This window comes from Maniola jurtina, chromosome 21 (assembly GCF_905333055.1).
Source record: "Maniola jurtina chromosome 21, ilManJurt1.1, whole genome shotgun sequence".
NCBI classification, from domain to species: Eukaryota; Metazoa; Arthropoda; class Insecta; order Lepidoptera; family Nymphalidae; genus Maniola; species Maniola jurtina.
The window spans coordinates 934,040-956,254 of record NC_060049.1 but is presented as its reverse complement, the minus strand read 5'-3'; the positions used below and the strand labels follow the sequence as shown (position 1 = coordinate 956,254).

The 22,215-nt window shown below is 39.0% G+C and overlaps 2 protein-coding genes across 2 annotated transcripts in view; one reads left to right on the top strand and one right to left on the bottom strand.

Moving 5' to 3' along the window:
- LOC123876114 overlaps positions 1-22,215 on the top strand; it is a 243,757-nt gene that overhangs the window by 94,245 nt on the left and 127,297 nt on the right. The window lies entirely within an intron of this gene.
- LOC123876521 lies at positions 19,311-20,363 on the bottom strand. The gene has a single exon (XM_045922830.1). The coding sequence runs from the start codon at positions 20,361-20,363 to the stop codon at positions 19,311-19,313; it is 1,053 nt and encodes a 350-aa protein (XP_045778786.1).

Sequence of the window (22,215 nt, the reverse complement as noted above, 5' to 3'; positions counted from 1 at the left end):
CCTTTTGGGTCGGGAATAGGTGACTGATTGGCTGATCTATCAGCTCAAACTACTGGACGGATAAGCCTGAACATGCAAATAGCTATTATGACGTACACATCCGCTGAGAAACGATTTTTGAAAATTCAGACCCTAAAGGGTTAAAATAGGGGCCTGAAGTTTGTGTAGTCCACGCGGGCATAAGCTTGTGCACTATACCGTCCTATTCGTGAATTTACGAGCAATACCTAACAGAACTTATCCTCTCTGAATCACCTAATCTATACGCAATCGATCACTGTACCATGGCATGCAGTACCTATTACCTCAGCGATAAACATCGCCAAATAAAGCCGCCTGTACGCAAGCCTTATATGGAACCTAGTCCACACCACTTCGTTGAGTAGTAAACCTAGATTGACACAGATTACCTAGTGGGCACATGAGTAAGGCCCAGTTGCATGACAGGCGGTTAAGGTAAACTTTAAAATTTGACCACCGATAAAAAGCAAAGAGGGTTGCACAAGTTAGTATCTATACCTTCATAATTAAGATAAGCTTTTGCTAGTTACCACCCTACCGGCTAAGCCGTGCTAATAAGCGATTTAGCGTTCCGGTACGATACCACATAGAAAATAAAGGAGTATTATTTAAATAAAACTGCCATACCTAGCCAGCTTCCATCTTAGACGGCATCATTACTTACCACCAGAAATTTTCAGTCAAGGGCTAACTTGTATCTAAATAAATAATTAAATGAATAAGTGTAAATTAAAAATTTATAACACCCCCGACAAGTGAAGTGAAGGAGCTGATAACTTTGAAACGGCTAAATTGATTTTCTTGAATTATAGCTAAGAACACTCTCGATCAAGCCACCTTTCAAACAAAAAAAAAACTAAATTAAAATCGGTTCATTCGTTTAGGAGCTACGATACACAGATACCTACGTTAAACTTAGAACACCCCTCTTTTTGGGTCGGGGGTTAAAAAATGAATCCTGACTTGTGCAAACTACATATTTTGCTTTTATTCGCGGTCAAAGAAGTGTAACCGTGACGTAACTTTGACCACGTATCGTACAACTGGACCTACAGACAAAGTATTTGTATAACTATCAAATGAAATCCCCATAAAATTAGGAACTTTGCTTTGAATCACTGCCATCAATACCCCATCAATATTTAAAAAACTACCCGAGAACCTCTTACGAAACTCACGCCCGTCCGAAAAATGGACAAAGAGCATTAAAAATGCAACCCGAATTGCTAGACCAGCACCCCTACTCTGGAGGAAGAAGCGATAGCACGTAATTTCTATTTGCAAGAGTACCGGACCACTTGGCCGATAACTCTAGATGTCTTTATATTTTGCTTTGCTAAAGTAGGTAAGTAAGCTTGATCTGTTGATTGGTGCTCTAATTTAACAGCAGTTTCTTTGCTAGTTGTGGTTAATAACTTGGTCCGCTTGGAGAATCGGTCGACTCTGCCTTCAGTAGGATATTAATTTGCAATTTTTTCCTGCTTATGGTTACGTGTGTTATGTCTTTTCTTTGTCGTGTTGGTGAGGATATTATGTCCTCCCCTAGACTTGTTGCTCGTTGTCCAAACAGGAACAAAGGCTTAAGGGCTGAATAAGAAATGGCGCCTCGTAAAAATACATTAAACCAGATTTTGTTTATGCTTTTGTTAGTGCCGAGTTTTACTCGAATCTGAATTTTTATTTCGCCGGCTAATGAAAAAGCATAAAATTTAGTGCCTCCTTACTTAACCATAATACTGCTGGCTGTTATTTTCTGATTGTAAGGGTGGAGTTCACCGACTTTTAAAACGGCTGATTATCAGAAAACCGGCTGATTAAGTGATTTTTACTGTTCACCACCACCTAACCGAGGTTTGCAGCCCTAAAACGGCCGTTTTACCTAACCGAGCTCGGAAGGGTCGTTTAACCGGGGTTCCCACATTATTACATCTGTTGTGCCCTTGTGTACAGACCAATTTTAGATTATTTTGATTTATCTATGCGTTGTTTATTTCAGTAGCGTACAATAAGTGTTTAAAGTAATGGTCGGAATAATTACTTATCTTACTTTCCACTATATTTTGATATTTTAAAACCAACTCCAAACGGATGCGCTTGTCGTCACTTGAAAAATCACTTGTACACATTTTTGGTCTTCTATTTTAATATTGAAATTATTTTAAACACTAGAATCTCTTAAAATCATCTTTAAATGCACGCACAAATAATTACGGCAACACGACAACAAAAAATCAACAGTCCAACACGTGCAGGACACATGACACGACTGTGAGGTCGGGGCCCCGAAGTTGTAAATTTGGGACGATTATTACCTGCCAAAGTTTAGAACAATAGTGTAGTTTATCTTCCCCATAGCGTCGTTGTACTTTGGTCGGTCGTAGCAGCAGCGTAGCTTAGAACAGATGGTGTTCCGCCGATTTAGTAACCATGCTACATTTTTACATGGTGAACAGTAAATATTTAAACGGTTGTTTAAACGACGGTTTCGAAATAACCAGTCGATTTAGCAACCGTTGTTTATGTAGCTTTCGGCGAACTCCAGCCTAAGTATAACGAATATTATGTTTTAAATTGGAGATTCCACGCAGACATAGTTATTTCTTTACTTCATTTATATTTTATTCATTGCTGGTCATGTATACAATTATATGTTTTTTTTCAACTGGGACGGTATGTGGAAATCTAAAACCAAAAGAGATACAGGGAAACTGTCTGAGGAAACTTCAGCTCTTTTTTGTGAAAACAATTTTGGCATAGTCAATTGTTGGTCAAGCGTGTCCAAAAAAAATCAATGAAATTGAATAAATTTTTCTAATACTGATCGACTCAGTTTCATGTAATGATTTTAATGTATCGAAAGAAAAAAATCGGGACAGCAGAAGTTGGTCTTTAAGGTCAATCCGCCATTTTGATTTTTTAAGAATTTTATAGTCAACGACACTCGCTCCATGAAGAACCTAATGACGTATCATTTATTAAAATCGATTGAGCCGTTTAGTAGTTACAGCCGAACATAGGGATGGACATACATATTTACAAGTCAACCCTTGGGCTTTTCCCTTTGGGCTTCATAGCCTTCCTTTTTGGCTTCGCTGCATTGAGGTAAAAAGACAATGTTAGTTTTAAAGTTACATCATTTTTGCTATGAGAGCAATGTTATATTTTTAGTCTACCCGCGTCGGTTCTCACAAACTATTGTTCCGTTTCGGCCAAAAAATTTTGTTTAACGAACTGGAATAAAAATAAAGTTATCTCTCCCAGAGTTACAGGGACAATGGATCTGTTTTTGTTCTAGAGGCTGTTTGTCTGGAGGCATTGTCAACATTGTTAGCTTCAAATCAAATATCCAAAATGTTTTTCTTGAAATCGCTTGAAAAACCAGCTTCCACTTGGAGTGTTCCTTACAGAAAATCTGTTTTTTTTTTTAAATAAAAACTAGCCTATATGTTAACACAGAGTATCAGCCACCACTGTACCGAATTTCATTTAAATCCGTTCAGTAGTTTTCGCGTGATGCGCGTACACACAGACAGACAGGCAAAATATCGAAAAAAAAATTGGGGTCTGTGTTGATAATAAATGTTTCCTCCGATTAAAAATTTCAAAATATATTTGATACACAGAAATAGGCCACGCGGTCACCTGATGTTAAGTGATTACCGCCGCCCATGAACATTTGCAGTACCAGAAGAACTGCCGATGCGTTGCTGACCTTACAGGAGTTTGTCGTTCCGGTACGATGCCGTGTAGAAACCAAAGGGGTATGGTTTTAAAAAAAATGCTTTACCCCGTTAAGGGTTAGCCCGCTTCCGCCTTAAACTGCATCATCACTTACCAGCAGGTGAGATTGCATACAACTTGTATCAGAATAAAATAAAAATTTGCTTTAAAAAATCCCCTTTTCCATTTATCATTGTTTAATTAACGATATTGTTACAATGAATAGCATTTTAACTTTCCCATTTGCTTTTCATGCTCGTCGTAAAAGGCAAAGGAATCTGTGTCAGCAGCGAGACCATTCTTTTTCACGCCGCATCGGATCCGATGTTTTCCTCGAGTCGAAAGTACTTATGAATATAAGAGTATTCGGTTTTTATTACGTGCTTACTGCAAGCGAGTATGGGTCTTTTTGACCATATTTAAAAAAGGTATTTACTAAAGTGGTGATAGCCTAGTGGTTAAGATGTCAGCCACCTTGTCAAGAGGTTCGGAGTTCGATCCCGGGCACGCACCTCTAACTTTTCGGAGTTGTGTGCATTTTTAAGCGATTAAAACTATCACTTGCTTTAACGGTGAAAGGAAATTAGCGTGAGGAAACCTGTATGCCCGAGAGTTCTCCATAATGTTCTCATAGGTGTGTGAAGTCTGTCAATTCGCACTTCGTCAGCGTGACGCACTATATCCAAACTCCGTCTCAATCTGAGACGAGACCCGTGCTCAGTAGTGAGCCAGCGATGGTTAGATAGCTATGACGATGATTAATTTCCTTATTCAGTGTTGTTCTCTCGATTGAATTATCTTCCTTGTTGACAGTTGCCATCTTCAACAATTTCACTAAGTTTTCACCTCTACTTTTAATATGGGCACCTTCTAGTGCCTTCTAGTAAACAGGCATGATCTAGGGAAGCGCGCTACATCTTAGGCTGCATCATCACTTGCCAGCAAGTCTGATTGCAGCCAAGCGCTAGTCTATGAATAAAAAATTAAGTTTCTTTGGATTTGCAGTTATTATTTCACCAAGGAAAATTATTTCCGCAATTATTTCCGCAAGCTTGTTTCCTTCCGCAATAATGTCACTGAGTTTATGTCGATGAAAGTCGCAAGTGTGCGCCGTGAAGGCGGTAATCTCGTCAGATGTCGCCTTAGTTTACTGCAACACGCTACTTGCAGCTCGACGTCTGAGGAATTTCATTTCTCACCCTCACTCTTAAGGGTACTCTCCATGGCCGTATTAAGAATTTAAAACAGTATGGTCATTTGTACTGATGTTGTCTGGCTAACCTTAAGTGTGCGTAACCTTCTTACGCGCTTCTCCATACGAAAGTATTACGCCTGTTATTCTATACTTTGTAGTTCTAGAATCTAGATCTATAGGTAAGTAAGTCATATATCGCTAAGCATATTATTATCTATGCCCTAAAATAATCATATACTTAGTAAAATTGCATTTATTTTGAAAGTTATGGGTCCTTGAAACATCTAGTATTTTAAGCTAAAGTTTAAAGTAAAATATGTTAATTAATTTGCAAAAAACTAACTCAAAACCAATCGTTGACTCATTTTGTTAACACATTCACGCATCTCGACCCTATGTTAGTGTTGATGTAGCATTCTCTCACGCTCAACTTAGAGCGACCATGAAGAGCACTCTTAACGGGAAAATGGGTGTTAAATGCCCTGTACAGGGGGTTATCTTTATGGCTCCTGAAGTGTTGAACGCCGTGGAATAACAATTTGAAAGGATCTCTGACATTATTCAGGAGAATTTGTATTAGGGGCTGTTCCTTCCTTATCCTGCCCATTTAGATGTGTTAATAGTACGTACCCAAGTAATGAAGATTATTCAAATTGAATACCTTCCCAATTTCAAGATCATCACACAATTATCGGTTTCTAAACGATATTGAACCGAAATCTAAATCGTTTGACGGCACGATACTGCCGGTAAGTGATAACTAGCCACGGCCGTAGACTCTCGCCAGACCAGACCAGAGAAAATTTATAAATACTACAGGATGCCCGCGACTTAGTCCGCATGGATGTAGGTTTTTGAAGATCCCATGAGAACTGTTCGATTTTCCGGGATAAAAAGTTGCCTAAATCAATTACAGGGAGGCAAGCTACCTCGGTACCAAATTTCATACAAATCGGTTAAACGGATGGGTATTTAGGAATCCCCTGGGAACTCTTTGATTTTCCGGGATAAAAAGTAGCCTATGTCCATCCTCGGGATATAAGCTAACTCTGTACCGAATTTCGTCAGAATCGGTTAAACTGTTGGGCCGTAAAAAGGTAGCAGTCAGACAGACAGACACACTTTCTGTATGGATAAAAAATCGCACACGTGAAGGGTTCCGTACCATCGTACTTTTAAAATTTTCGTGGCGGCCATTTTGAATTTTTTACTAACTGTCGTTAAGGCAATCGAAATACTTAATATTATATTCTGTGAGAATTTCAACTCTGATAATGCGTATATTACGATATATGAGATACAGCCCGCTGACAGACAGACGAACGGACGGACAGCGGAGGCATAGTAATAGGCCTTCGTTGGGTACGGAACCATAAAAAGGTAACGGAAGATTGAGACTAGGCTACCTTTTGGAAGGATGTTGTTATAATTTCAGCTAATTAAGGTAGCCAGAGTAGGGCCACATAAATTTATTCATAGCACTACAGTTTGAGAAATTAAAAATTGATGAAGCGAGTATAATAAGGCTTGAGGTGGAGAGGTAATTAATGTTACGTGTTACTGGGTCGTCCGTAATGAGTTACTGAGGTAACGCGACGCTATGCGTTACCCTGCTAATCAGTGCTCTAAAACTTCTCTGGAAAATCTGGGTTAGTTGGACTTTTATGACTATTACGTGAGAAAGGCACATAGTATAAAATCTTTCTTTCTTGACATACATGACAGACAGACAGACAGCAGTTATCCTAGAAGGATTTCTTTTTGAAGTACGGATCCCTAAAAAGCCATCACCTCGCTCCAACTTAGACTTTATTGCTTTTTATTATGAAAGTCGTCAAGCGCAAGCCTGTCGAATGAATGAATTAATAAAATCAATTTATTTCATATAGGACATCATGTTCCACTTTTTGGGTCAAGACTGCCACTAGTTCGGAATGTAGATTCTACTGAGAAGAGCCGCCAAGAAACTCTGCAGTTGCTCTTTTTTTTTAAATAAAAAAAATTTCAGTGCAATGAAATATGCCATACATGTAACTATTACACCACCATGTGGACTGCTGGCCGTTTCCATGCATATTGGGCAGGGGCTTCCTACGACTGGTTTCATACTTAACGTCTGGCTACCTAGTAGTCTGCTATGGAGGTCGCCATTTCAGCACCTTGGGACCCCAATTTCTAGTTCATCGAACTATGCACCCGCACATTTTCACTTCAATATCAGCAGTAAAATAAATCTGTTTTTATTTACCGCTATAACAATCTTTTAGGTCACAACAATGGTAGACTAAAAAGTGGTTGTATAAAATAATTATTATTATAGTACATTACAAAACAGTGCCTAAAGAAATAACCTTCGGAAAATTGCTGTAACATGATCCAAGAACAAATTGAGGCCAATTTTCGGTTGGGAACAAAAACATAGTCCATTTAGGTATACCTCATTGAAGGTAGTACTTTCTATTTTGAGAGAGAAAAGATAAAAAAAATCTTGAGGCTCACCTTTAAATTGGGATGAATAGCCTGAAAACATTTTCAGGGTAATTACGCTATTTTTGTGTTCATGCTTAAGGCTTGAGACAGACTATGCGCGATAGGAGCGCGGTAACGCGGCTCCTAGAAGTTATCTCTTAGCTAGTAAGAGTCTCTTACTAGCTGATGCCCGCGACTTCGTCCGCGTGGATTTAGGTTTTTCAAAATCCCGCGGGAACTCTTTGATTTTCTGGGAAAAAAGTAGCCTATGTGCTAATTCAGGATATTATCTATCTCCATTTCAAATTTCAGCCAAATTCGTTTAATAGTTTTTGCGTGAAAGAGTAACAAACATACACCCACATACACACATACCTACACACATACTTTCGCCTTATAATATTAGTGTGATAGTGTGATGTACATAAACTAGCGACCTGCCCCGGCTTCGCACGGGTGCAATGTAGATACTAATGTGGTGTTAGTGTTGTTATTTTGTTATATTTCAAAACAATTAGACAGTCAGTTTGATTTCTTCCCACATCTTGAACATATTGTTATATTTCAACAAATTAACATAGAACAATATTAAACTATACATGGGCCTTTCTCTACTAACAGGAAAATCATGGTCCAAGCTTTTTTTATTATTTTGGATATATTAATGCATAGTTTAGATAGATAGAGTGATTCAAGAGAAAGGTTTATACGTGTATAAACCTTTCTCTTGAATCACTCTATCTATCTAGTTGGAGACAACTCTTAATTTTTTGCAGTTAACGGCTTTTATCCTGCCGGTACAAATTACAAACCATACACGCGCGTTCAGTATGAGATGCTGCATTGTTATTATACCGCTACCATATCGCTATCGACACGCTTCGTGTCTGACTACAGCTTTAATCCGCAGAAAATAGCTGAGTAAGAAATATTTTATTATCTCGTCGTCGACGAGTTTGTTTTTCACTTTTTTATAATTTTTCACCGCCATTAAGACAATCGTCGTCGGCATTGAGTTTTCACTTTGGATTAATTTTATCTTTTTTCCTTTTAAAATAACAACGCTCGTAATTTGAGGAAGACTTAAAATGCTTTGGACTGTTTTTGTAATAAGGGATAATAAAGTTAAAAGGTTTTTGCTAACTACTGTGAAAAACATAAGGTCACCCATACATTATACTAGCTTTCGCCTGCGACTTCGTCCGCGTGACCTACATATCTTATACTTACAGTGCGTTTCATACACCATATAAGTTACAACAAATGAGGTACCTGTGTAGTACCTAGTAGTAATTCAGTAGAGTCTCACTAATCCGGCACTATTAAACACCAGAGGGTGCCGGATTATTGCAATGTTCGGATTACTGGATTGTATAGAAAAATTCATAGTAAAATAAATCAAGCAATTCATAAAAGCAATACAATCTATTTGGGTTCATGTTGTACACGTTTTTTTTTATAACGGTAACATATCTTAACAAATTACATAGTTTTAACATAATCCTGAGGTCTGTTTTTGAGTTTTGTGCAACTTGGCGCAGGCAGAAGGTGCCGGATTATTGGACGTGTCGGTTTATTGAAGTGCCGGATTGCTGAGATTCTACTGTAATGGGTATGGGTTTAATGAAACTGCCATACCCCTTCCAAGTTAGCCCGCTTCCATCCATGACTGAATCATCACTTACCACTAGTTGAGATCGTAGTCAAGGGATAGCCTGCAACAGAATGCAAAAATTGGTCGAGACGACAACGATTGTAAACAATCCCCTCTGTGGTTTTTTCGGTGTTTTTAGTTTAAGCTTTTATTTGTATGTATTTTGTTTTGATAATAAATTAAAAAAAAAATCGATAAAAATTGAAGAAGTCTCATACCTTTGTTCGAGTAGAAAATACCCGTGTAAAAGCCAAGGAAGGGATGGCACCCCCTAAGTGTTTAGAAGCAATTCTATGGTGCATTTATCCTACTTAATTATGTACGACTCGCGAGGGTTCCAAATCCATACCAACCCTATTGTATGAATAAGACTTAACTCTTTCATGCAACTATAACCGTTATTGTAAAGGCAATAAGAGCGAAGATGTTTCATACTGTTGATTTCAGGGTTTTGCTCTGGAGATATTTTTAAATTGTCTCCTAAGATGTCTTGAGCTGGTACGTGCGTCGGTTATTAAGCTTTCTTGTTTGTTTAGAAACGGGGATATGCTATCAAAGGGGAGGTAAGCACTATGTAACACATGTTTCTTGTACTAGTGGCATTTGGTATCGGTTTTTGGCATAAAGTGGCTATTTGTATTTTCTTAACAGATACTCCTAAAGTTAGTTTAGTGCTCATATTTACTTATAGAGTTTGGAAGGAATTTTAGACCGAAAAGTTTTGTTACGCGACTGCCAAAAAAAGGAGTGTAATGGTTTCTCGTTCCATGATTTATGTATGTAGATATTTATAATTTTTATGATAGTGTTTTTACCTACACTTCAAGGAATTAAATCGCTTCAGTACTGAGTGAATATACGAGTACAGTTCCTGCTTCCACTTGCTGAAAGTGCAGATATAACAATATCTGCACTTTCAGCAAGTGGAAGCAGGAAAGGGAGACGTTAGGTTCGAATCCTGCCGATTCCGCAATTTTTGATATGTATTTAAAAATTATATAGGTCTGTATGTATGTGACTTTCTTTATTCCACCATAACTTCTACATGCCTGAATAGATTTGGATGTATGGGGTATAGTTAGAATAATATGATCCCGAATAACACTGGCTATAAAAAATTTGAAAAAAAAATATCAATATGGCGGCTGTATGACGCCATTTTCATATGTGTTTTTTTTTGTTTTTTGGCAGGACAATCGTGTTTTTTGTAGTGGTAGACTATAGCATAAACAATTCTCATTCTGAGAGGTCTGTCCTCAGTAGTGGGCCGGCGATGGGTTGATGATGAATCTAGACAAGCATATACCTAGGCAGGTGAGACAGTAGTCAAACCGGTTGCCATAACGAGACAATTCGTGCCTCTAATAGAAACATTGAGGCGCCACATCACAATAACACTTCCTTGCGGACTGCATTCTGATTGTTATTGTTATTGAATACTTAGTACAAGACATACAAATGCAGTCCGGTAATCCATACTTTAATATTATAAATGCGAAAGTGTCTGTCTGTCTGTCTGTCTGCTACGTTTTCACGGTCTAACCACTGAACCGATTTCAATGTTTGGTACAGACTTGGGATACATCTCGGGGAAGGACATAGGCTACTTTTTATCCCGGAAAATCAAAGAGTTCCTACGGGATTTAAAAAAAATCGAAATCCACGCGGGCGAAGCCGCGGGCATCCCCTAGTATGGAATAAGTATGATATAGGGTGAAATTTTCGGAGCGGTCAGTGATTCAGCAATAAAATAAAGACAAAAATAAAGCAAATTAAAATGTATACCACGCGCCAAACGCAAATTCACTGCTCTTTTTATATACGTCTGCCTTAAATGAAATGATTCTTTATTTAACCATAACTTTAACATTTGGACGTATGGACGTATCATTCCGAGTGAGACTAGCTATACCTACATTTAAAAAAATACGGCTATTTAAAAACTGTTAAAATGTCAATTTAACATCAGTTAAACTTGTTTAATTTTAGTGGCAAGACCGTGACGGTATTACTACAAAACAATGCGCTATACTAGACAATGTTTGAATCTGTTACTGTCATTATTTTACAGTGTGAAAGAAAAGATGACAACAACAGATGATAAAAATTAAACAGTGTTTAACGACACAGTAAATGTTTAAATAGGTAGCTACTAGGAAACATTGCCGAATTCGGCTCAAGTTTTCGGTTTACAGACCTCTCCTAAAATCTTACCCTTTAATAACCTGTATAGATATGTTATGTAGGTAATGGTTTCTATGCACCGCTTCCTGCATATTACGATGAGCTAACATCAGCATAACGAGTTCCAGATCGGTGTAAGATAGGCAGTTCTTTGGTACAGTCAATGACACAATCTTAATGCATTATCTATCATCGGGTACTATACCTACCTACTATACTCACATGCATGTTATACCTACCTCATGTATGAAGGTAGGAATAATATGCATGTGAGTTTCTTAACTTGAATTCTTTGAAAACTTCTTTTCTTGTTAATTGAATATAAACTGCACATTTCATCTCCGTACCGTACTACTCGTTTCCGCAACCTCTTGTTGTAGAATTCAGATCCACAAGAGATGATGAGGTGAATTGTTATTTAATAGATGTACCTATTTTTGTTACAGGTAAATAACACTCGATCATTAAATATCGTTAAAGACGAGTAAGTATTTTTAATGAGACTTTTACCTTTTGCGTAAAATCAGTTCAAAGCAAATATTAATCGTATATAAAAGAAAAAGGTGACTGACTGACTGACTGACAGATCTATCGATGAGCTCAAACTACTGAACGTATCGAGCTGAAATTTGACATGCAGATAGCTCTTATGACGCAGGCATCCGCTAAGAAAGGATTCTCGATTTAATCCCTAAGGGGCTAAAATATGTAGAAGTTAGAAATTTGTGTACTCCGAGCGGACCAAATTACGGATATAAGCTAGTTCTAAATAAGACCATTATACGTTACTAGCTGGTGCCCGCGACTTCGTTCGCGTGGATATAGTTTTTTTTTTAAATCCCGTAGAAACTCCTTAATGTTCCGGGATAAAAAGTAGCCTATGTGTTATTCCAGGGTATAATCTATCTCTATTCCAAATTTCAGCCAATTCTGTCCAGTAGTTTCTGCGTGAAAGAGCAACAAACATACACACATACACACAAACTTTTGCCTTTATAATATTAGTATGATATTATGCCACTGATTGTACTCCACCGTGACGGAAGCGCTCCTGTGTACCACCTAACCCGGTCACTTAGAATACAATGCCATTGTCTGGCTTAGGTCTTACGAAACGCGATTCCTTGCCACTCGAATGCGTCCATTCATTCCGTGTCAAAGGATCGGATTTCATAATAGCCTTTTAGCTCGTGCATCAAATATTGAGTACTAGAGGATGCCCGCGACTTCGTCCGCGTGGATTTAGGTTTTTAAGGATCCCGTGGGAATCGTTTGATTTTCCGGGATGAAAAGTTGCCTATGTCAATTACAGGGATGCAAGCTACCTCGGTACCAAATTTCATACGAATCGATCAAGCGGATAAGTATTTAGGAATCCCGCGGGAACTGTTTGTTTTTCCGGGATAAAAAGTAGCCTATGTCCTTCCCCGGAATGTATCCTAAGTCTGTACAAAATTTCATTAAAATCGGTTCGGCGGTTGAGCTGTGAAAGCGTAGCAGACAGACAGACAGACAGACACACTTTCGCATTTATAATATTAGTATCGATTTGGGCTAACTATACTGGTATGGTTTAAACTTACATTTCAATTTACGTCGACATATGCCTGATGCAAGCTACCGAAGCAATGGATGCAGTAGCACATGCGAATACGCATCATTATCAACGTCATATCAGCCTATCGTCAGCTCATACCTACACGGGTACGGGAAGCACGGGTTTCTTCTCAGAGAATGAGAAGGATTTGGCCTTAATCTACTACTCTGGCAAAGTGCAGACTGGCAGACTCTTCACAGCTTTGAGAACATTATGGAGAACTCTCACTGACGTTGAAATCTATAGAGCGCACTTTGACTTTGCTTAGACTTAAGTTTCAGTTAAAACGAGACAAATTTATGCCAGTGGTATAGCGATGTCTCGTTTTAACAGTGTCTTAAGTCTGAGCAAAGTCAAAGTGCGGTCTATAGATCTCTCAGGCTGAGATCTATAGAGAGAGCACACTTGATCAGACATCTAGATTTACTTACGATGATCTTATACTTGATGATGATAGGCAACTTCTAGGCAAGCGCGCTCCATCTTAGGCTGCATCATCACTTGCCACCAGGTCTGATTGCAGCCAAGCGCTAGTCTATATAATTAAAAAAAAAACTATTAATGTAATAAGTATCTAAATAACATAAGTAGGTATGATACAGCGATAAAAATGTTCTACTAGATGCGACACTTCATAGTTACATGTCTCAACGAACATCGGTGTCCACACTCCTGTCAATCGAAATCGCTTTCAACGTAGTCCGTTTGTAAAGTTAAACTTGCACGATAAATCTAAATTTATGTATAGTGAAAATCAACTTAGCTCAGCGAATTATAGAGAGGGCTATGTTTAAGATGAAAGAGGAGATCAGCAGGAGAACCAAAGTCACTGACATAGGCCAAACTATTAGCAAGCTGAAGTGGCAGTGGGCAGGCCATGCCTGTCGTAGAGGCGATGGTCGTTGGAGCTGGAAAGTCAAATAAGAGTGGAGACCGCGTATAAGCAAGCGTAGTGTGGGACGTCCTCCAGCATGATGGACCGACGAAATAAAGCGGCTGGCGGGAAGTGGCTGGATAAGAAAGAAAGAAGACCAGGTGTGGTGGCGCTCATTAAGAAAGGCTCATGTTCAACAGTGAATGTCCACTGGCTAATGATGATGGTGATGATAGGTAGCTTTAGTATCTATAGTCTGTCCGAATTTATCTATGTTTATAGAACCGGTCTGTGTCTATAGCGAATTACGATTGACAGGAGTTGTGCGGAGTGCAAACACCAATGTTCGTTGGAACATGTTGTTACTATAAAGCGCCGCATCTAGTGAAACATTTATATCGCTGATGCAAACATATTTAACTTGATATTATGGTCTTTGAAGAAGTTTCGAAAACGTGAAACTATAACGTGCAAAGTTGCCGGTAACGACCCGAGTGCAGCACATATTATTATACTTAACAAAGACTTTTATACTTCTGTGTCAAAAGTTTGCGTGCTTACTTCCAAACATGCGAGTAAGCGGAGTTTTGAACGAAGTTATTCAAAGTGGTTTCTTTGGAGCACAGTTTAATAATCGTAAAACTGTGCTTTGGAAATAAACAAAATATAATGTGTTAGTATTTACTTTAAACAAGTGTAAATTAAAAATTTATAACACCCCCGACAAGTCAAGGTTACAGTAACTAGAAAAGAGCTGATAACTTTCAAACGGCTGAACCGATTTTCTTTGATTATACCTAAGAACACTATCGATCAAGCCACCTTTCAAACAAAAAAAACTGAATTAAAATCGGTTCATTAGTTTAGGAGCTACAATATCACAGACAGATACACAGATACACACGTACAGTACAGTACGTTTTACAGTTACTGCTATAGTCGCCTCTTTTGAATCTAATTTACTCGGTGAACCCTCCCGTTTATCCACCAGTGCACACTTCCCATTACCATCAATGCACTATTTAATGGAAGCGCTACTAACACCGAATTCTTTCCAAAGAAAATCGGTCAACAGTGAAAAACAAGTGATACTGAACACGCGAAATTAAACTCTATTTCAAAAGCAATACAGTTCAAAATAAAACTTTTCTGTTTCGTGTAGGAATAGTGTTTTCAATAAAATTGTTTCACAAAGGAGAACTAGACACCCGGGAATCGAATAAAGTCTCGGGTCACTTAAATATCATGTTCTAGTATTTTCGAAATTAATTCACGTCTATTTAAAGAATAATTTACGTACACTTGTTAAAATGTAGGCTGGCTCTTTCTTCTCTATAAGAAATCTATTTTAGGGGCATCCGCATGAGACGGGTCGGCCCGCGAAATACAAATTCAATTTGGTTTTTCGCAATTTGTAAATTAATACGACAAAGTAGACTTATGGACTTCTAATTCCGACAATGGCAGTATCATCTTCACAGGATTACATAAAAATCTTTACTTGAAAGTTTTCAGTTACCTAACTCACAAATTAGTCGATGCTATAGCTAATTTCTTAAACTGGATCCTTTCAAGTAAAGAGTTTTATATAAACCTGTGAGGATGATACTGCTATTGGCGCAATTAAAATGCCGTAAGCTTACTTTGCCGTATTAGTTTACAAATTGCGAAAAACCAAATTAAAGAATTTCGCGGGCAGACCCGTCGCATCCACCTTAATAATAATAATAAATAATAAAAACCTTTTATTCAGCCAAATTTACAAATACAGACAGGTAGGGTGTCGTAGTCCCTGGAGAACCAAGGAGCCGACCAGTGTCCATGCTCCCTGGTCCCCCAAGACCCAGGCACCCACTTCTTAATACTAGCTTAATGTCTATCTTGGCCGAACGGGGCGCTGCCTCAGCTTATTGCTGCAGCCGGTCGACTGCAGCGCTGATTTTCGGGCATGGCCCCCAGTGATATCACGGGCCGATCGGGAGCGCGAACATACCGTGCCTCTTTTATATTGACATATGCCAAGTTACTTGGTGCTCTTTTGGTAGTAAATTGTTGTTAAATCTATTGAATATATATCTATTGAATATATCTATTGAATTTATATCTAAAATGTCTACTTAACTATCTATTTTAACTATCTACATATATAATAAAATTATCCACTATCTATTTATAAGTCGCTAGGCGTTGTCCTGTAAAATTTGAAAAAAAAAATTAGATGTCCAAAAATGCTGTGTTACCTCTTACAACTGTTTCTGTCTTTCTAGTAAAAATTTTTTTATGGTTTGTTTAAAAGAGTATAACGATTTCGCTAAACGGGCTGGGGGAGGCAAGTCATTCCAAATTTTACAGGCTGCATACTTAAAAGTCCCCTTGAAGGAGGCAGACTTATGGTGTGGCCACGCAATTTTAGGAGCCGACCTTGACATATGTGTACTATTCTCACGAGCCCATTTTATCCTTGAGCGTAAGTAGCTAGGTTTACCCGTGGACATGACACCGAAGAGTAAGGTGGCCAAGTGAAGTTTGCGTCGAGCCTCCATTTTTAACATGTTGGCGTCGTTCAAATGCGGGCTCACATGAGAGCGGGGCGCGATCGAGAAGCAGTAGCGGGCGCAAGCATTCTGGACCCTTTGAATAAGTTTATCTGACCTACAGAGCAGGCATGGTCCATATGCAGCATCTGCATAATTTAATTTAGACAGTATAAGGGTCTCGCACAGACGAATTCTAACGTCAACGCTAAGATAAGGACGCATTTTGTACAGAAGTTTTAATCGATAAAGACAATGTTTAACTACCATCCTGACATGGCGTTCGAAATGCAAATGTGCATCAAATATCACGCCCAAGTTACGAGCCTCAAAAACTCTTTCTACAGCGTCGCCTCTTATGCTAATATGTGGATTTAGAGCTTCAACTTGACTAATTTTGTGTTTGGTTCCTAATATCATCAGTTTCGTTTTTCCAGGATTCAGATTAAGTGAGTTTGTCTCTGACCAGCTTGCTATATTTTCTAAATCATGACAGATATTTGCCACTGCCTCTGCCGTATCCTGAGGTCGGAATGAGTAATATAGTTGAACATCATCCGCGTAAAAGTGATATTTGCAGTGAGTGATACAACGGACCATGTCTGCTGTGTACAACGCAAATAGGATTGGGCTTAGAATCGATCCTTGCGGCACACCTCTGAGGACGGGTAAAGTCGAGGAGACTAACTGCTTACCATCGTTCTGATTTATGTGAACATATTGCATTCGGTTATCAAAGTAGCTGCTGAACCATTTTATAGCGCTGTTTGAAAAACCGTAATAGGACAGTTTGGATAGAAGGAGTGATGTATCTATGGAGTCAAATGCCCTGGAAAAATCAAGTAATACTAGCATTGTAACCATGCCTTGGTCTTGAGCTGTAAGAATGTTGTCAATTACATCTATAATAGCTGTGGTTGTGCTGTGATTTTTACGAAAACCCGACTGCAACATAGGTAAGATACTGTTCTCCTCCAGGTATTTTGTAATCTGACTACAGACCACTTTTTCAAGGATTTTGGATAGACATGGAAGGATGCTAATTGGTCTAAGATCTTTGAGAGATGTGGGGTTATCAGTTTTCGGAAGAGGCTTTACTATAGCAATTTTCCAAGAGTTAGGAAAGGTGGACGATAAAATTGATTTATTTATTATATTAGTTAAGCACCTAAGGCTCTCTGGAAAAGTCATCATATTTAACATTTCTAGTGATATTTGATCCGCTCCGATGGCGTTTGATTTGAGCTCTTTAACGATTTTAATAATTTCACCTTCACTGGTTGTGTTAAGATTAAATGTATTTGGCCCGAAGCTGTGGAATTCGTAGTACGTGTAAGTAGACATTGTAGCAGTACTATTTGAAGGGATGTCAAGGAAGTGTCTGTTTATAAGCTCGGGATTACAAAGAGAGGTCGGAATTTCTTGGTCTTTCTTTTTATCAGCTAAGATTTTTTTTAGGTTTTTCCACATTAGATTAGGATTTTTTACGTTCTTATTAATGTAATATTTATAATATGCGCGTTTTTCAGCTTCCATAGCTTCGTATACTAATTTTTTTAAATCTTTGTAGTAGATTTTATGCGCCTCCTTCCTAGTTACTTTATATCGCTTTTGGCTTTCGTTTCTTAATTTTATCATAGTTTTTATGGTATAAGTTAACCACGGGCAGTACTCATCTTTTATAAGAACTTTCTTGAGCGGGGCATGAAGGTCAAATATGTTTATTATAGAGGTGTTGAACGCGGAAACCATACTATCCACATCCCTCATCTCATTTATGTCCGCCCAGCGTATGTTGTAGAGATCTTTATCGAAATTTTTGATGTCTATATCTTTTATTGGTCTTATTGTTATCCAACGAGGGGGTATTTTTTCTTTTTTCAGATTTAATGTTACAGAGACTATAGCATGATTTCCTAGGTCCCGGATGTGATTTACTGACGTCTCGCGTATTTTTGCATCAGTACATATAAGGTCAATAAGGGTCTCGCTATGGTCAGTAAAATGTGTGGGCTCCGTCACACACTGGGTTAGGTTTACGCTATAGATAAAATCGTTAAATAGTTTACTCTTGTTATCCACCTGATTAATCAAATTAATATTAAAATCTCCCAGCAACACCATGTAGTCGCAGCCTGAGAAGCTTGTGATAGATTGGGTAAGTGCATCTAAAAACAAATTTATATCCTGCCAGGGGGGTCTATACGCTGTGCCAATAATAAGCCGTTTTCCATTTACCTTTGTTTCCAGCCACATCTGTTCTACTGAATGGAGGTTAGGGTGTTCACATATTTTTACTCTAAGACCTTTTTTTATATAGAAACCCACCCCACCTCCCCGCCCCCTACGCACATCGGTTGGACGTGGTTTGTGACGCAGCCTGTAGCCCGGCACCACAGGCGCGAGGCCGTCTTCCCCTTCGCGAATCCAGGTTTCATTTATTGCCATTAAATCTACAGATATTTCGGTCATTGCTTCAAGAAATTCTTCATGTCTAGTCCCTAGAGAGCCGGCGTTAAAGAGTCCTAATTTAAAAAATTTTAACTTACTTATCTTTTTTATAATATTTTAAAGTAGATAAATAAATAATATTTAAAAATTTGTTGTTCAAGTCGTTATGCCGGCGTGTACATTTTAGGTAGCAAAGTAATAGTATTAAGTGAATATACTGTAAGATACGAATATATATATGACATACGTAGGCACAATATATATAGGGATCTTTTCTTACACTGACATGACATACGTAGGCGTAATATATTATAGTATAGAGAACTTTTCGGATAGTTAAGTACTGTGCTGTAGGATCGCACCGTGAAATCGTGTCTGAGGCAGCCACCCGTCCCGCCTGAGTTCTAGCTTGAAGTATGTTCGTAGAAATATTCTGTTCGAGTACATTAAGTAGTGCGCTTATGAAGTTAAACAAAGACAAAACGGATTTAATATTTTTAACACAAGCTTTGCTACAATATTCATGTTTGGTTTCCGCGATAGTACAAAATACAAAAATGTTTATATAAGGATTAGAATTTAAAAATAAGATTATTGCTAGCAACACTACTTTACCCAACTTGAACCTCGCCAAAAACCCGATCCACGTCTGTTTCCGACTTTATTTGGTGCGCCGGCTTGCCTTCTCCTTGGCGCGCGTATATTTTGCCGCGCTTGGTCCACGTGTATCTCCACTGCAAGCGTTTTGCCGTCTCCCGAACCAAATAGAAGAGTTGTTTATTTTTCTTAGTTAGCCTCTCGTTTACATAAAATCGTCTGGCGGGCAGGTCGAACCCTAATCCTTCTGTAGTGATGCCACGACGCGTGCGTGCGCTGCGCAGGAAACTCTCGCGCAGGTTCGGTCGCGCCAGACGCACCACGACACGACGACCTCTGGTACCGCCCTCCATTTGTGAACTACTATCGTTTTTCTTGCCAGCTCTTTCCGCAAAGATAATGTCCTTCTCATCCAGGTCGACTCCTAGTTTAGCCGCCACGACCATAATTGTATGGTGAGGATTTTCTCCGTTGACTTCCGGGAGGTTTGTGATCTCAATATCTCCCTGAAGAAGGTCCTGGTCCCGGGCATTCAAGTCCTCTCTCAGCTGTGCGACTGTCTCTTCCAGCTTATCAACTTCCGCGCATCGACTGGACGAAACCTTGACTTCCTTCTCAAGGTTTATCAGTCTGCTATCGAATTCGTCCATACGTTGGTTGCAGACAGCAATAGCACCCCGCACGTCGCACAGCTCCGCACGAAAATCCTGTATTTCCGTCCTCAATTGTCGGATCTCCTCACGGAAGAGGCGTAACTCGAGGCTCAGGTCCGATGATTGACTGGTGTCTAGAGCGGATTCGCTGAGGATATCCTTTTCCACAATCTCTGACTTTTCCGCGGGAGAGCCTTCGCTCTCTGTGTTGGATGGTTCGGCGCCCTTCACAGGGGTGTTAACGTTCCCTACTTTCGGCTTCTTAGCTATACATTCCGGACACTTCCACTGTTTAGGGGATCGCCCAGTTTCCGGTATTCCGACACACGCCCTATGGTACAAGCCTGGACATAATGTACAGGTAGCGGCCCCTGTTGGTGACAAGAAGCGTCCGCAAGCACTGCACTTCACCATCTTGAGATCTATATTGATCGGTACCTCGTAGATATGCTCGTAGTATATACGTTTTCCGCTAGGTGGCAGTGGGCACGTAATTCATTAAGTTTTTACTAGATGGCGCCTGTGCAGCTTAGTTAGCAGGTCGTCTCTTGCGGTGTTCCAACACCGACAAAATATTATAATATGAAGGTAGGATTAAGAAACTTCGTGCTGCACAGCAAATAATTTTGGACTTTACGCACCTTTCCCAGCGGAATTCGTCAATTCTTACAGCTTTCTCTGACTCACTGCAGCCTTTCGCTCCACTTGAAATGGTTCTTAACGGTCAAACACCCAGATTTTAATTAAAATGACATAAAATGTGGACGAGACGTAACCGCCCCGACCGCGTCCGTGACGTCCGTCTGTTAATAGGTGTTTTGGCCGCCATTTAAATCCAATTAGCCAAAAAACAAGTCTTTGGAAGCCGAGCAGGATAGCTATTTTTTGATACGTTCCCGAATGTCCAAACCTGCATGACAATACTCTCACCCTTGTACACGGCAGCTGCGACAGACAAATGGACACACGATCTCTTGGGGTGCCTTCCACCCCAGGCGGCCACATGTCGAACTTGAGTTCAACCCTTATTAACTGACCGACGTTACAATATTCGGGAATTAGGTGACTTGGATGACTTGGACCCCTTTTCGAAATGTCGTAGGTCTTCTCGGTGGCATACAAAGCGGTTTAAGGTTCAGTACCTCTGAAGGAAATACCGGCCAAGTGTGAGTCAGATTTTTCCAACATTTTTCACGATAAATCAAAAACTTTTGTACATAAAATAAATAAAAATCTGTTTTAGAATGTACAGGTAAAGCCCTTTCATATGATACCCCACTTGGTATAGTTATCTAACTTTGTAAATTGAAACACATTTTTTTTTTCTGTGATGTAACCACAAATTCACGGCTTTCGTATTTTTCCCCTACTCAGACAACAAAGTGATCCTATATGGGTTCCGTTTTTCCTTTTGAGGTACGGAACCCTAAAAACCGTGAATTACCATGATACGGAACCGATGTTCGGTTGGGTACGGATGTTTGAGTAGACACAGTTGCAGAGTCAATGCGTTAGGAACTATTGTAAGATCAAAACTCGTTACCCATAACTATTGTAATACCTAACTACTCTTAAGATTAACGATAAAGAAGGGGGGTATATATGTATATCACATATCGGACTCTTTATGTATGTGTAAGAGTTTTTCATTTTCTTTGAAATGCTTAAAAATAATATTAATTTTTTCACAGCGGCGGTGGCGGCAAATCATTCGGACACTTAGCTTTAAAGCTTCCTTTTAAAAGCCGCTATTTTATATTCTGGATATAAACAAACAAATTAACTTAGCGCTTTTTACCGTTGGAATTAGGCAGATAAGCGCCCAGACAGAAATAACGATGTTTCTGAATTCTTCAGACCAAAGACAATGTAAAAAGTAGAGTGGCTATTGAGACAACATATAATTTTTAATTAGACAATGGTTTATACGCGTTAGTTTTGATCTGTCATCCGTATCCGAAATGTAAGCTTTCTCTGTATCAAATGTCTAACGGATGGGCCGTGAAAAGATAACAGACAGATATACACTTATGCATTCATAATTTATTAGCATGGAAGTAAGGATTTTTATGTCATGTTGATTTTAAGCAAGAAAACTCAGAGTTCTGCGTAGGTTATGAGTAGTTACTAAAATGTGTATAAAGATGTTACGTTATACATTTGACATTATTTCAAAAATATAGGCCTATCTGCGGGAAACATAACTGTAAGCCGGCTCTACACTCGCACGTGAAGTCGCGCCGTTATTTCACGCCGTGAATGTATG